Below are 16928 nucleotides of genomic sequence, written 5' to 3' on the forward strand. Positions count from 1 at the left end.
GCACTTTTTCACATTACTACAGCATTTCAGCTGGCACATGAACAGACACAGTGACTGAAATAATAGCAATAATAAAAAAAATAGGACATGAATAACCCAATGACATCACATATGTTGTGAAAGACGACCGGGGATAATTGGTGTGAACCATCGTGTAGTGTGTCATGTCTGTTGGCCAAGTCATGGCATGATTTTATGACTCCACAATCGCCTAATGTGACATAGTGACTTTCAGAGCGGGCAGAAATATCGTGTAGTGTGAACCAGGCATAACAGAGCTAAGAAGCTCTGTAAGCGTTGCACCAATCACAGCAGACTGAGCAAGCTGACCAATCAGAGCTGACTGGGCTGCTGGGGAGGCGGGACATAAGCCTAAACACAGCCTTTCAGACAGAGGTGCTGCATCAATGAGCACTACAAGGCAAATGTTTGTTTTGAACATTGAAGCACATAAATCTATTCCATTAGACCCCAATATCACATATTTATATCAATATGACCCTGAAAATAAGCATAATAGGTCTCCTTTAAATTTGCAGTAGTGTATTGTGACTAAAGTATTGTGTTAATATCTATTGTGGATCCTCCGGTGATTCCCACCTTTACTAAATACTGAACCAGTTTCCAAGATTGTTGTTCTCGTAAGTCATTTAGACACAAATACATTGGAAAATAGGGTCCAGGTTGGAAATGTACCCTTTAAAAGAGATTTTCCACATGAATGGTGTTCCTGTGTATGTAGTTAACAGACACATAAACATCAGTGTTATTTGGAGAACACAAATAAGACTCCAAGTCACAAACACCTTTTTGAGCTTTAGCTGTTTTTTACTGAAAAACTGTAACAGGGGTTGGTGAACCAGGCACCTCTGTAGCATTACGCTGCTACTGTACATACAAGACAACACCCACAGCACAGTCACGATTATACAATGCTTCTAATCAATATATTTATCAATATATAATGTATTGTATAATCAACAGCTCTGGGTCACACCATAGTGGGGTCAGAACGTGGACCAAAATGCTCTCTCTGTGTGGTCAATCATAGTTGTGGTACATAGGACCCAACCAGAAAACATCTGTCAGGTTTTCTTTTTTGGCTCCTTTTTATACGAATATGAATTTTGCTTTAACTTTATGGATGTCAGAATTTCGATTCAGGTTTGTTTCTCACAACCTATTCTATGTTCCATGCAGAGAAAGCTTTGGGCCAGTGAGCATGAAACATTTTAGATCATCACACATCTCAGGTGAGTCGATTAGACCAATAACTTCATATATATTTTTTAAAAAAGCGACAAGTTTGTGGTGTAAAAAGACAATAAAATTAACAGCATGGCTTTATGTCTGTGGACTCTCCACACTCCAAGCCCAGAGGTTCAGTGATTACTTTAGGATGATGACTGGTGTGTATACAACAGAACTGGTGGCCAACAGGTGGTCCGAACAAATTAAAGGACACACAGTATCCTCACAGGGCGGGGATCACCAAACACCAAAGATCACAATTCACCACCCTTCACTTGAGTAAAAGCATTAGAGAGGTTTGTGACAGAGCCAGCAGCTGGGACATCCTGGACCTGAAGAGAGGACAGTGTTGCCAGGGAAACTGAGGACACTTGATGTGAGCTCAGCTCAAGCTTCAGCAACAACCCTGTTTTCCTATTAGTGTGTCCAGAATGCCTCTAAGCTGCCAGCTGTGTTGCTTCCTCTGGAATAATCAAATAACTGCCTGTTACCAACGTTAGGACTTTGCATCCAATCATACCACTCAATGGTGATCAAAATCATGAGAACTGCTTCACTACAGAACTACATGTCCTCCATACCTGGGTCTAACACTCTCCAATAGGCATGTGAAAAAACAGCCTATCAATGCCTATGAATTCCCTCTGGTTCCTTGTGCATCCATGAACTTTAAAGGAAAGTAAGACGTTGGGCCTCATGCAAGAACCACATGTACCAACAGATTGTTTGTTGAAAGGGGAACTACACCAATTTTTTGAATGCAGTTCCTATGGTCTTAAACAGTCCAAAAATAATAATAAATAGGGATGCAAGATAATATCAGCACATCATCGGTATCAGTCGATATTGGCTTTAAAATAAACTATGGGAATCTGCCAACATCCTGATAATTTCGGTACATCATCAGTATCTGCCAGTATTGGCTTTAAAATTAACTGGTCAACATGCTTTTTCTTATTTTTCACAATGACTGAATATTACATACATTGAAAAGCATTCTGTTTTATGTCTCCATCTGCTGGTGGGCCATCACAATAAGAGTATGTATGCATAATATGATGATAATTTCACCACAGAAGGGTCCTGATGATCACTAAAATTAGGTGGGCAAAAAAGTGGATATATCAATTTTGGTATTGGTTATTGGGAAAATAAGTTGTTATATATTGGCATTTTAGATGTCTATGACGATGTAGCCTTGAAATTCAGCCACTTAACGATCCTTCCTTGACTGTGACAAGCACCAAATGAACTGGGAAAGATGTTCTAGATCAGTGGTTCCTAACTGGTGGGTCGCATTCCAAAAGTGGGCCATGGACCCATTCTGAATGAACTGCATGTGACTCGCAAATGTGTCAAGTTTGTAAAAAACACACTTTATTTTAAAGTACAGTGAATAGCAGGCACAGAGCGACTGAGTGACTAACAGACAACTACTTGACAAAGACAGCAAACGATGTGGCCAAGCGAAAGTATAATGCTGAATGAATTAAACTGTGTGGACCTCAAACTAATGACTAAGGAGAAATCTAGACCCTGTGGCTGGACCAGTTGGGAACCACTGTTCTAGATGACACTGAGTCTTCCTTCTCTGGTTACTGGCTTTGAGAGAGAGAGGCTCATGTTCACAAATATTGAACAAATTTTACTAGGCCATGGAAATAACATATTGGAATTCTCAATTTAGGTGGTGTTCCTTCCTAAGCGTCAAGTACAAGCCATTAAAGAAAACTTGTTGAATTCACTTGTTTTCAGACTTATGAAACAAGAGTCATAATGTGTTAACCTCAGTGAATTTGGAGTTTAAAGATGATACGTAATAAACTGAAATAAAATTCCATGATTAAAATAACATGATGCAAAATTAATATTCTGTTCACCATATCATCACTGTGGCTTACCAATGTACAGATTTTATTGGCATATTTCAGCAGGTAAATTCTGTTATGCCTGCAGCTATCTCTGGGTCTTTATGTAGGTTCCTGTTCAGGTGAACATTCTCCATCTCACTAATAGTGTGACATCAATTACTGTACAGTTTTCTCTCTTAATGACTACCATGTCTCCCTGACTGCCTCCCATCTAAATCATGCACCTCTTTGCTTTAGAAAGATGTTTTTAGTGTCTAACTTCATGTCACACTATTCCATCCTTATTTCTGTCCCAGTACGGTGCCGCTCTTATGGAATGTCATTGGCTGCTGTATTTATACTTTTCTGTATTGTTTTTTTGAGTCATTTATCAATGACACTACTAAATTACATATGTTTTTGTGTGCTTCTTTCTGACAGCAGAATTTGGAGCTCTGCAGTGTGAAAGTTACCCACACGCGAACCAATTGTAGAAGCATCAATCAATGATCACATCTCACAAAAGCTCATCCCCTCTTTAACAGGTGACATTCATCAAGTTCAAACCAGGGATTTACAACAAGTTGGTGTTTGGCGAACAAAACTTGGAACACTCGAACAAGAAAACCTCACCAAAAAACAAGACAAGTCAGACAAGTTTAGGATAAGAGTAAGATAACATTGCATGAGGCCCAATGAGCAGCTTTGTTGTGAAGCAGCTGGTGAGATTTTGGTCAAAACCAACTGGTACAATGTGAAATGTTAGAAAATAAGCTTGTTTTAGATAGATAGAGTTATATTGAAACTTTCCCAAGACATTCTGAAAGACCTTCTGTGTGATTCAGCATATACCACCAATCTCCACTAGGGCTGGGTATTATTTTGAAAATAGTGCCGATATGATACTGGAGTGTCAGTACCTTAATCTGAGAAATACAGGTTATAGTTTTCTACGCAACCTATTTTTTTATTTGACAAAAGAAGCCACATTTTTTAAGTAGTGAATGACATCTGAACACAAGCATTTGTGCCATAACTGAGCCTAAATAAAATAAGTCTAAAATTAACAAAACTTTGGTGTAAATATGAATCTGGAAACAAGGTCACAAATCTAACCAGGTCATTTATGAGAGCTTTCGATACTCTATGCAAATGATACATTTTCTGGTGGTAGTAAAAACGTATAGAAGATACTGTAAATACCCAGCCCTGCCTTCAGCTTTTGGAAAGAGGGTATTCACCTGTCTGTCACAGTCTCAAACATCTTAACCGAAAAGCTGTGTGGTTTCATTTTTAATCGGAGTGTAAGTCATCATCTGGATTGTAGAAAAGGAAAACCAAAAAGATAAGATTAACTATTTCACAGTCAGCCTGCCTGCAGCTGAAATGTTCAAATGCTCAGAATCATAACAACATAAAACACCATCAGGCTTGGCTCTAGAAGCAGAGAATACATGAAGTTTTGGGAGATCATCCTATTTGGCATTGTACTGAAACAACAAAATAACTGAAAATGATCATTTTGTAGAGGTTCCTTTGCTAAGCTCAGGTGCATTCGTGTCAGAAACAAACACATTCGTGGAGTGAAGTTTCAAGTGGTACATTCATAAAATAAAGGCTGTTAACAACAATAAAAAAAGAAGGGGCAGGGAATCAGGGAGCTTCCATGTGGCTTGTGAATTAGAAGGCTAAGGTGCAAAAGTGCTCAAAATGTCCTGAGTCAAATCTCACCTCCTACTCTCCTGACACTACGGAACATGCAGGAATGGCTTAATAATAATCACACTTCTTCTAAAGTAATGCATCTCAACATGAAAACCTGAGGGATTTCAAAATAAAAGCTCCTAACAAATACGATGCGTTTAAAATCAGAGAAGTTCTCTTTGGATGGAATGATTGTATTTGCTGCTTGGACATTTCAGAAAACAGGAAGTCATGAAGGCAACGCCCTCATTTCGAAGCTTGTGTACAAATCTTCTGTGATTAAAAGATGGGGGGGGGGAGAGAGAGAGAGAGAGAGAGAGAGAGAGAGAGAGAGAGAGAGAGAGAGAGAGAGAGATGAACCCTGAGTGCAACAAAAGGCAAAGTAGAAAACTCAGCTGCTTATTTTACTGTCCAACACAAGACAAACTGAAATATATACTAAGCAAGATCACTGCAGGTGTATCAAGAAACATCGGAGGATCCAGGACAATTCTTGGCACAAGCAGAGCTGCACCTGGTCTGTCTGCTGCTCACAGAGGAAGTTTACACACATTTTAAGACCCAAGATTTAAAGTATAATAATTCCAGGTCTTGTTAAATGTTTTAATTTTAGTATTTTTTATCAAAATGTTGATAAAAAAGGTTAGGTTAAGTTTAATTCAGTTTATAGCTAGCTAGTTATTATAAAGCTTGTTGCTTCCTGAACAGCCAAAAGACTGATTGTCGACAGCCTGACAAGCTGGAGCTCCCCTGTGCCACCTCAAGGTCTGATCCCAACACAAAGTGATATGGCCGAATTCTCTGTGAAATATTTAAATACAGAGTCTTGGTGACATAGTGACCATACTTGCAGGGCTAGTTGGTGAGCTGCTGTGGCTGAGCTGATCATTAACTCAGTAGCCAGCTGAGCTAGTGCAAGTCAGACACAATAACTCAATATCTTCTCTTTTTTCTCTCTCTCTCTCTCTTAGATACTTCATTCACCGTGGAGGCATGATATAAAGTTTTCTTCACAAATTCAGTCATTTGCGGGTGAAGTATTCCCTTAAAGCTGCTGGTCTGAACTCGGGCACCCATGATGTTAGGGTAGGGGAGAGAGAGAACCAAGGGGCTAAGCTGTATGAAACTATAGGGTACCAAGAGGCTCTCAGGAATGACAGAGCAGATTATCAAGATATCAAGGTACAACAAAATCAAAACACTAAAGACAAGGTGCAATGCAAAGAAAAGAAACAAAAATAAAGTTCACTGACTGCTGTATTTCAATCTTTTTAGAATTCTGCAACCAGCACAGATGATATGGCTAAAATTCCCACATTATTTAATGTTGTATAATTTACCTGCATGCCAGCAGAACTTGTCTGTTAAGTATCCACCCTGGGTGTTTACTAGGAAATGTCATTATTCCTACTGTCTAACAAGTGGAAATGCAAGAAAGACATGCCGCCCTTAGTCCACCAGCATCCTGTCAGCCAAACAAGTTCCTAACAGCTCACATACCACTGCTAACATTTCTACTGTTGTTTTGTATATGTGCTCATTTGCCCTCCATTAAAAAAGTAGCAACTTCTTTAGATCTATCAAGTATTGCTATTCTCTACAATTTAATAAGACATTATACATGGTCTTCAACGTTCTATATCATGTTGAATGTCACATATTTGTCGGTGTCTGCTGTTCCTACACACAAAAAATCCAAAACAGACATCTATTAGAAAAATGACTATATGGGAATGTCAGCATGCAATGAGAGACGATAGTGGTCATTTGAAAGACCGGCTGTTTCTCAAATTAACTGAAATTGAGAACTGAAGACCTTCACAATAGGAACAATTATATTCAACTTACATGTTTAATTAGCTACACTGGCAAAAGCTCTGCTATCCTGCAAGCTAGAGTGTCGACCCATAGTTGAATAGTAGATTATGTCATGTTGGAGACCCAGATAAAACATACTGCAGTTGCATTACACATTTCTGTCCTCAAGTAGTTGTCGTACTGTATATTTAAGAGACAGGACCAGTAAAACAAGATGATGAAAACTAAAACTCTGCTACAATTAAAATTCTATGCACCTTCCTCAAGTCTGAGCACAGAGACTGTTTTCACTATGACAAAGAAAATGTAGAAAAACAAAATGAAGTTTAAGTCCACATAGTCACTGAGGGACTTTCTGCTCTCTTGAAAACGACTTCAATCAGGGCTTCCTGAAGGACTGTAGAAGTCAATCATTTTCATTCAGCATCCACAAGCTACTATCAAACTCACTGAAAACCATGAAAGCAGAGAGGTTTGTGCTAAATGGCTGATTGATAAAAGCAATTGGAAAAAACTCTAAAAGAACCTCCTCAACTAAACTTATTTTCAACAGTTAATGTGAGACCACAACACGAGCTGATGTTCGACTGAGCGGCTACACACTATGGATGTATGTCAACCATTTTTGGAATGTGAAAGAAAAGCAACAAAATGTATATCTTCGCTCTATTAAAAACATTTAGAAAAACATTTTCTCCAGTGTAATCACAACTACCTGTCCTCTTCAAACAATAGAAGATGGATTCATTTTGTAGCTCTAATGATTAAGTAACACAGCTTGACACTAGAGTCTGCAGTGTGGCCACAATGACATAGTGTATCTAAAATTAGTTTGCAGATATACAGATGATGTGGTGGTGATTGTGTGGAACCTGTTACTGACTGAGACTTTGTCAAACTTTGGAAACAAATAGACACCACACCACAGCCAAGCCCCTCAACTACCAGCTGTTTAAGGAAATGTACATTACACTAATTTTTCGCAAGACAACAGATTACCATGGAGGAAGTTTTGAGTTTGCAGAGAAGCAGAAGAATTTAAGAAAACAACTTTCTAATATAAGCCTATTGCAAACAAAGAGAGAGCCCTCTGCCAATGAGGCAATAAAGGTCAAATTTGAGAATTTACTGTAGACTAAAATAAGATGTGTTGAAAAGTACAATGGCATGCTGAACATACAAAAATATTAAAATGATGTCTCAAAACAAATGTTCTTTAATTCCACCAACCTTGTCCATTAAAGTCTTAAACCCAAACTGGATTGTTTATGGAACCTTAGCTACACCAGCATGTATCTCAAGAGTGTAAACACAGCCAAACATAGGACCTTCGCCACCAAACCAGCTGGAAGAGCCACTTCACTGAGATTCAAGTTTAACTACACCACCCTTTTGACTGTGACAGTTTGAACCAGTATGTGACAGACAGGTGACCTCTCCCGTTTCCATTACGGTCACATTTCAGTGAACCAGTGTAACAGATGAGAAGTACTGTTTCATAAATCAAAAGTTTTCCATCAAGATGTCAGAGGGAAGAAATTAAAAATCTTAAGAACTCATCTTACCTCTTATTTTAAGTTTCCAAAAGCTGATTGGCCTAAATGGGTTAACTGGTAGTATTTAAGCATGTCTCCCACTCATACATACATAAATAAGTTGGCATACATTCAGCAAAACCATTTCCAGATGGAGGATATATTTTTCCACATGGGGTGACTGGGAGTTTCCGCAGGATGATTAAGTTGATCTTCATCTTTTCCCGGAAACAAAAGTAAAGTTTTCCTCTCAGCTCCATGGCTGAACAGTCATTCCAGCTGCTGTTCCATGCAGTCCAAACTCAGCACTTTTTTTAATGGAATATTTATTTTCTGAATATTTTCACACCACCTCCTACTTTGGTCCGTCTCATATTTACAACCACGGTTATAAATAATCACTAGTCTATTTGTGTGCGTGTGTGTGTTTCTTCCCAGGGTCTAAAAATGATTAATGGTCAAGTGTTGCACACTGAAATCAAGGTCTGTGTGTGTGAACACACAAGAGGCATTCCACTCCAGTTCCCTCCTACAAAGTGCTTGTTTCTCTGTGTGTTTTTATGTGTGTGTGTTTGTAAAGCGTGTAAGGTGCAGGTAGGCAGCTCTGTGATGATTTGAACGGGCAAGCTCAAGTGTGAGGGGAGTCAAGCCAGCGACTGATTGGCGTTACCAAATGTTCGTCAGCATAGTCTGTTGGCTGAGGGTAAGGGGGGAAGGTCACAAGGCCTAAAAAGTCGCCGAAAAGTAGAAAGACGAGGAAGAGGAGGACACTTTCCAACCCGTTTTATTCTCTTACTAGAAAGAGGGGCTTTAGGTTCATTATGAGGTCCAAATTACAAGTTGACTCGAAATCTCTTGAGTTGTGGTGTGGGCGGAGGCCAATAACTAAAGGCGGGGAGAAAACCTTTTGGTCCTCAACAGCAGTGGGTTTGAAGTGGTCGGCCTCTCCCGGTGTGGGAGCTTTGTGGCACCGAGAGGGAGCAGGGACACTTCCTGTCAGGATGATCGGCTTGCATTCCATTTAGCTGCGTTGTTCATGCTAGGCTGAGGCTTTTAGGAAAGCCCAAGCAATGGCTGAGGAGTGGGTGCAGATAAAGAGTCCCCCTCTGGGTGGCTGTGGATGACAAGGAGAGCAGTTTTTTCACCCACTGCTTGAGTAAGGTAGAGTTTAAGTGACTGGCCCACCCCTGGTTATTACTGAAGGTAGGAGTAGGAGTGTGATGGCCGTGTTGCTGGGTTGTTTGTTCAAGAGGTGACAGTTTCTCCCTTGAAATACTTCAAATAGTTCTGAGCCCATGTAGAGGCTCATACATTGGAGAAACAATTACGTAGGCATGAGAGTTTAAAACTCATCCTTGGCTGAGAGTTCAACGCCCAACTCGCTGGGTAATTCCTCGGTTAGGAGGTGGAGTTCCCTCCTTTGAATAAATTCTGGACCCAGGCGAGGGGCGTGGCCTGATGTCAGGAGTCATCATCAGTGTCCTCTATCAAAACCTTGGTGTCACGGGTCTTGGACCTGGAATGGGGGAAAAGGAAGAAGGTAAGCATGCTGATGCCACTAGCAGAGTGAGAGGTTCATTATATGGATTATTAAACCCACATTGTGTGTCTTCACATTAATTCCATTATGTTTTACTGCTGCTAACTACTGCAACTACTACAACTAACTACCTTAAAGTCAATTAATTGACTAAGTTCACACACAGAGAGGATTATATGACCTAAGATACCAATCACTACAAACAGCAGACGTCATATATTACAGAGTAGTTTTCACAAACAGCCCAATAGCATTGCTTTTATGGAGAACATTGAACACAGTGAGATCAGAAAACCTTGGATCAAACCACTTACTTTAGCTTATGCTTTATTGAATACACTGGATCATATTAGGAGATTATGGCGATTAAAATTAAAATTACATAAATAATGAACATCATTTTTTCATTGACATTCGAGTCAACCAAGTGTATCGGAAAAACTTAAGAAACAAAACTGTTGGTGCACACTCCCGCCATGAGAAAATCTTAAGAACTGTAATAATTTAATGAATCAGTTGATCGAAACTATTTAACCCATGCACTTTAACATCAGTGTATGAAATAACTAGAAAACAGTTTGACTGGGTCAGCCATTCAACATCAAATTTATCTGAGCACATATTTTCTGTTCAGTCCTAAAAAATACTTTCCATAACTTCAGGGGAAAAAAAATGCCGAAAATGAAGCAGAAGAGGTCGAGATATCCTGACTATTCTTATGTCTTAAATCAGGGGTGGGAATCTCAACATTCAGTTCAATTCAGAGGGCTACAATGCAATTACAAAATTATTGATGCATCAAAATTTTTGACATCTATACATGATTTCTTTTTTCTAACTGTACTTGCTACTTCAATAGGGTTAATAGGGTCGTGGTATCAAGGTATACCATGATAACAACCCTTCCATTTTCATTCCTTTAAGGGTCATTCTGACTGATAGTAATAATAATTCTGTAATACCGTGAAACCACAATATTTTCAGAGACAGCGTACTGGGAAAAACCTCATACCGTTGCAACCCTACTTTTAAAACAGCGTACTTATAATGATGCGTAATTTAAAAAAAAACAAAAAACAAAAACAGATTAATTACTACCAAAACTTTTGATTAATACAATAGTAGTAACATAGAGGAGATGTGTTAACTCGAAGGTTACATTTTACAACACAAAGCCATTCCTTAGTTCCACCCCTTTTTGCTTTGGGCTCCAATAACCCATTGAGCAAGCCTGGTATCCGTGACCGGTGACCGTGGTAACTAGTTACTCTTAGCTGAATGCGTTGTAGTTACTCGTAGTGCCGAGCTTTTGAAGACACAAACAAAACATGTCTGTGTCCTCCTTAAAAAAAAAAAAAAAAAGGCTTTAATTTAATTTTACTTCATCAATTTCAAATACATACTCATCTGTTTTTATTATCTACGGCAACCATTTTCATAAATTACTACAAGCAACCATGGTGCGTTTGGCTGAAAGTCACCAGTTAACACAGTCACTTGTTAAAATGGCCGCAGAACCTTGGTCAACTTTCCTCTTTCCTGTTACACTCAGCGCTAGATATGCTATGTGTTAGGGTTCTCTATGTTGCATAAATAAGTAGCTAAAACAACTATCAATCACGATCTGAACAGCCTTGTCCATATTAGGCTCGCTATGATACATTATACAGAATGCTGTCTTACATTAACTACCAGGCCCCCATGTTGCTCTGCCAAAGTATGTCTTTGCAGTTAAAGCAACAAAGGTGACGAGAAACCATCTGATACACACTGCAGCACCCAGATAAACAGAACCAGTTCTGCCATGTTTGTTTATTTTTTGTCAAGCTTGCCTGAACTAGCAACAGTAATTAAGGAGGGCGGGACATTGGATCGGTCAAATTACAGCTGTAAGGAACACACAGCCTAGTTTTACAGGTGATCATGATAAAAAGAATTTGGTTTTTAATTTTCTGATTATTGACTATTCTGCATGGAGACAGAGAATTGCAATGCATCTAAGAATTGTTTTTTCTACCCACCCCTGTCCAACACTACTGTGGATCCTGTGTTTTCCAAAAGGCAACTTGATAGTGTCTGTTGTTTGACCTTTCCTGCCTGGTTAAATCCCACTTCTCTTCAACTCTACACCTATTTGGTAAAACAGGCTTTAAATTTCGTATTAATTAATTAATTAATTTATTATTAATTTGCTCCCACATCACGCTTGGATCTGTTGTTGTTCAGACTCACTGTGAGGCCAGTCGTGGCCTGCGTAGACTCATGCTGTAGCTCCTCTTCCAGCTCTTCTTGCCCTGACGGTTCCTGACTCCGTCCTCCTGGTCCATCATCTGTTCCAGCAGTGTCTGGTCGTCAGCATTGAGCGGGGCCACGCTGATGTCTCTGACAGCCCTGAACTCACCACAGTTATTCAGGTGCTCGTTCTCTAATCTGAAGAAATTCCACACAAAACGCCTGGGGAGGAGAAATGCTCACTGTCAGTAGCAAATCTTTCTTACATACCTTACGTCACATATTAAATATTTAAACAACAATGAATAACAATGATTCACATCCTTACGCCAGCCAGTGGTCATCACATACTATATCAGCTGTTACAAATGTTTTCTTTAAAGTTAGGAGGAATATTATTATGCTATAATATAATCATTATATCAATGGCATAAAATGGTTGCAAAATGACAATAATATTGTTTGTTGCAATTATTTCTGGGACAATATCTTATCCAACAAAGGCAGTTATTGTTACATGCTTAATCCTAAATTCTATTTCATGTTTCAAATAATTAAAGTAACTGCTTATCAAAAGTGTTAAAAATGTCCATCATTTGCTGTTTACAGTTTTCAAAAAGGAGAACGTATTCTACCTTTGCTGCTGACGACTAAAAACATCTTTGGGTTTTAAAGATTGATGGGACATAACAAGCAATTTGAGGATGTCTTCCAGGGCTCCAGGAAATAATGACATTTTATAGAAACATTCATAAGTGGAAAGAAAAACTGACATATTGACCCAGAGGGAATAAGAGGAGTAGAAAGTAAGAGATGAAGAAGGAAACTTTAAAAGAAAGAAAGTTGCACTTTCAGTTTACATCCATGTCTGTGAAAACATGGACGCTTCACACACATTGTCCACCAGGCAGCACAGAAGATCTATACCATTAGCACAGTTTTAGTGTCTCCAATTCAGTATCTGACCAAATGTCACCTCTACTGTTCCTGAGATAAGACAGTGGGTAATAGCCAGAAAAGTGTTTTTGAAGAACATTATGCTGTCCGTCTCAGTGACCGTGACATTTGACCACCAAATTCTAATCAGTAGTCCAAGTAAATGTTTGTACCAAACTTAAAAACATTCCCTCCAGGTAGTCTTTAAATAGTGTGTTCATGAAAATGTAATGGATGAGGTCATAGTGACCTTGACCTTTAAGCACCAAAATGTAATCAGTTCATCGCTGAGTTCAAGTGAACATTTGTGCCTAATTTGGAGAAATTCACTCAAGGCCTTCTTGAGATATTGTGTTCACAGGTATAAGACAGACGAAGTTGCAGAGACCTTGACCTTTGACTCATGATCACCAAAAATGATTCCGTTCATCATTGATGCCGAGTGAACATTTGTGCCAAATTTGAAAAAATTCCACATTCTTGACTTATCGTGTTCACGGGTATGGACAAACAACCTAAAAACATTATGTCTCCGGCCATGGCTATCGCTGGTGCAGAGGCATAAAAAGTCAGATATCAGAATGATTGTTCATACCTAAAGACCTCCATTGGGGCTAGTATAGTTGCCAGTATGTCAGAGATGCCATGGATCCCAGAGACTCTGCTGAGGGTGACTGTTAAAGTCCATGAAAAACGCAACAGCACATCTTCCACTATGGCACTGTAGTAATAGGCCTGGAATGAGACAGAGAGAGCAGGGAGGACACATCATCACATGATCAGGGACTCACACTGAAAGGATCAAACTACTGGATGAGTCCCTCTCTTCTCTGTGTGGACAAATACCTTATGTGGGTAGACTATCTCCTCTCTCAGAAAGGTATTTTCTCCTGCGTTGCGGTCAAACAGGCCCCAGTCCATTTTCAGATCCCAGACCAGTGTGTAGCATGAGCTGACCACTAAGCAGCTGATATACAAGTAGAAGAAGATCTGGGCATCAGCGTGGGCTTCAGCTGAGGAGTCAGAGAGTGAGAGAGTGTGAGAGAGAGAGAGAGAGAGAGAGAGAGAGAGAGAGAGAGAGAGAGGTTGAGGTTAGACAGATGGTATAGCATCAAATTGATATGTTTAAAAATGGAAACATCAATCAAAGATGTTTGCTTATTTGGTTTTTAATAACCCAGACAGCTGTATTTTTCATTTAAAGGAGAGAATATATCTATGTATGTAGACTATCCCAAAATGATTCCAAGCCACCATTTCCTTTGAGTGATTCATACTTTAATAAAATCTTTTATGCTGTTAGTTTGGCTTCTGATGCACAACAGGAAAAGCTGCTTTATAACTAAATATGCAATGGACAACACAGGCAACAGAGCCTCACTAGGAAATAAATATAAACTTGAAAAAAAAAATCCTTTTTCTTAAAGGAAATAACCCACTGCTGTAAAAGTCTGTTTTGTCTTTTTATTTTATTCTTATTGTCTGAGGCTTCAGAACTTCTAGTCAGCTGTCATGTAGAACTGCAGCACCAACTGTAGGTGGTGTGGGGTGGCAGTGAACACTTTTACCCTATTCCACACCTAAGGCATCCATTGGGACCAATCACGTTATGCTAACTTGTCGGTAATAATGCTCCAAATCTAGGCTAAAATTTAACAAGGGAAAAAGTGGCGTGGCCATTTTAACAGGGGTCCCTTCACCTCAAGATATCTTTACAGATATGCCAGCTTTATGTTTATCCCATGCAGTTTTGGACAAAACCCATGCATTTTTCACATGCAGTACAAATGTATTATTTTTTCTTATTGTACTGGACTATTTCTGCATACTGGGGTTCCTAAACAGTCTTGGAATTGCCTGAATTTGGGTATGAATGGAAAACTGAGACTCTTGTGGATTCAATGAGCCCAGGTTAATTAATGTGTGATGATGTTAACCCCCTTAGTAGCCATTTCATTGTAGTGAGACATTAAAAAAAAAAAAAAAAAGATCACTATATAAAATGATCTATTGTGACCTCTAGGATAATCACAGCCTCTGAAACTTTACAAACATGCACTGGAGACCTCGGGCATTCAAGAGATATTATAGGTACTTTGACAATAAAGAGGTTTCTGAGCAGTTTCCAGAACAAAGGTTCTCACAATCCAATTGTAGAATCATGCAATTCTTACAAAATCTCCAAATGTCTTAAGTTTTTGATACCAAATCACAGCATGGATTTTTGTATGGTGTTCCTAAAGGTCTTGGAGTCTTAATGTGGCATTTTGGAGGGATTTTTCACCATTTTTATCAATTCTCATGTGGCCAAAATGCATAAATTTAGCACCAAATCTGTGTAACAGTCAACACAAAAATTGCTTCAATAACTTAGAAGATATAATTGAGAATGAGAATATCCATGATGTACTTCCATTATACATACACTCTAAACTTTCAGTTTGAATAGGCCTCTAAAGAAAACACAATATTTTTTGTAGATTTGTGACAAGAAAAGCTACATCTCAAATGAATCTTCAGGTTCCCAGCTTTGAGATTATGTTTACCACTTCAATGGGGCATATACTGTTTACCGCTATCTCCGATGAAGATCCCCCGTCCCACCCCAAAAAAAGACAAAAATGAGTCTCTGGTAGGGTGAAGGGGAGTAGAAGAGCGGGGGAACTAGAATATGGTAAAAGCTGTAAGGTACCATGAATTTAAAAGCTATTATTCAAATAATGACCAGCGTGGGCAAACATCAGCATAACAGAGTCATGGTGCATGGAGTGTCAGATGAGAGATGTGTCACCTGTTACATTTTGATGGTCTTATAACATACCAGCAATGAGAGGAATTATGCTCTTTGAGCTGCCGGAAGAGTTTTAATGTTAAACATCTGAGTAGGAAGTGATTTGTGACATGACCCCAGAACAACAGAATAACGGAGGAAGTGAAAACAGTAAAATAGTATAAAATTTGAAAACAGAGAGACATCTTACAACATTATGAACAAAAATATGAAAAGGCAGGGAATAATGGAAATATTTTTTTTCTATCTATAATAAAAGGGTGTGATAAGTAATTATATACTATATATAAGGATATTCCAATCAAGGTCTCTGTACATTGAATACAGCAAAGACGTGTAGTGTATCTGAGTTTCCATGCTACCTTTATGTGTGCTGTACAGGGCAGCAAAGGTGACGACAAAGAAGGAAGTTGAGTATTTCCCAGCATTAACCAGGTGAGGAAAGGCCCGTTTGGTGTCACGGTAACGTCGCAGACACTGGACGAATCGGAACCAAGCAGGAAGACACTGGATCACCGCACGGACGCCATACGAGTAGGAATTACAGACATCTCTACCTGCAGAGGGTGGCATGCAGACAATGTGGTTATGATGAGTTGTGGGTCCATCATCACTGTATCAGAATCTTACCAGTCTTTGATTGTTCAGTCTTACCTTCACTGCTGATGAGTCCGTCATGTTTCTTCCAATCCAGCTCAAAACTGTAGAAACAGATCATGTACTCCAGATCCATCAGAACCACACCTAGAGAGTTCAACTGGTCAGCAAGCCAGAAGTCTGCAAAGCCAACCCGATGAAATGGAGCCGTCACCACCCGAAACTGTGAAAGAAGGGACACAGAGGACAGTTTCTCTTCAGAATCCTGAACCAAAGCAATCATTAGTGTGTTTGTTAGGGTGGAATACATAACTGTTCTCCACTGATTTCAAAGTGAGTCCATTTGTACTTGGTCTTTATTAAGGGCGCTGTGATGATACTACTTTTAAGTTCTGCACATTGTTGATTCCTAAAAGCCTTCACCAGACTGTCACGCAAAATTCAAATTACTTATACAATAATTCTAATACATTAATCTTTGATATAAAATACACTAGCCCCAACAACCCTCATACAATGGCATTTCAAAACTCATTGTAGGAGAATATAGAATATAATCAGGGGTTCACATCTGAAGGACTAAAACCCCATTGTTTTTGTGCTGTGTGATTATTATTAATATTAATTATTCTCCTTATAATTATTGTTCAGAAATGTTTTCGCAAATTCCTGTG

The 16928-nt window shown here is 39.1% G+C and overlaps 1 protein-coding gene across 1 annotated transcript in view; it reads right to left on the minus strand.

The window, feature by feature from the left end:
* Positions 1 to 8928: 8928 nt before the first annotated feature.
* The window catches only part of LOC117272274 (xenotropic and polytropic retrovirus receptor 1 homolog), a 65255-nt gene continuing 57255 nt past the window's right edge, over positions 8929 to 16928 (minus strand). Inside the window, exons 11-16 of the mRNA XM_033651105.2 lie at positions 16312 to 16477; positions 16020 to 16214; positions 13713 to 13879; positions 13462 to 13601; positions 11931 to 12152; positions 8929 to 9674 (exon numbers count right to left, since the gene is read on the minus strand). Of these exons, the coding sequence (XP_033506996.1) occupies positions 9620 to 9674; positions 11931 to 12152; positions 13462 to 13601; positions 13713 to 13879; positions 16020 to 16214; positions 16312 to 16477 (945 nt within the window). The 3' untranslated portion in view covers positions 8929 to 9619. The remainder of the gene's footprint in view (positions 9675 to 11930; positions 12153 to 13461; positions 13602 to 13712; positions 13880 to 16019; positions 16215 to 16311; positions 16478 to 16928) is intronic.

Source organism: Epinephelus lanceolatus, chromosome 12 (assembly GCF_041903045.1).
Source record: "Epinephelus lanceolatus isolate andai-2023 chromosome 12, ASM4190304v1, whole genome shotgun sequence".
Lineage (NCBI taxonomy): Eukaryota > Metazoa > Chordata > Actinopteri > Perciformes > Serranidae > Epinephelus > Epinephelus lanceolatus.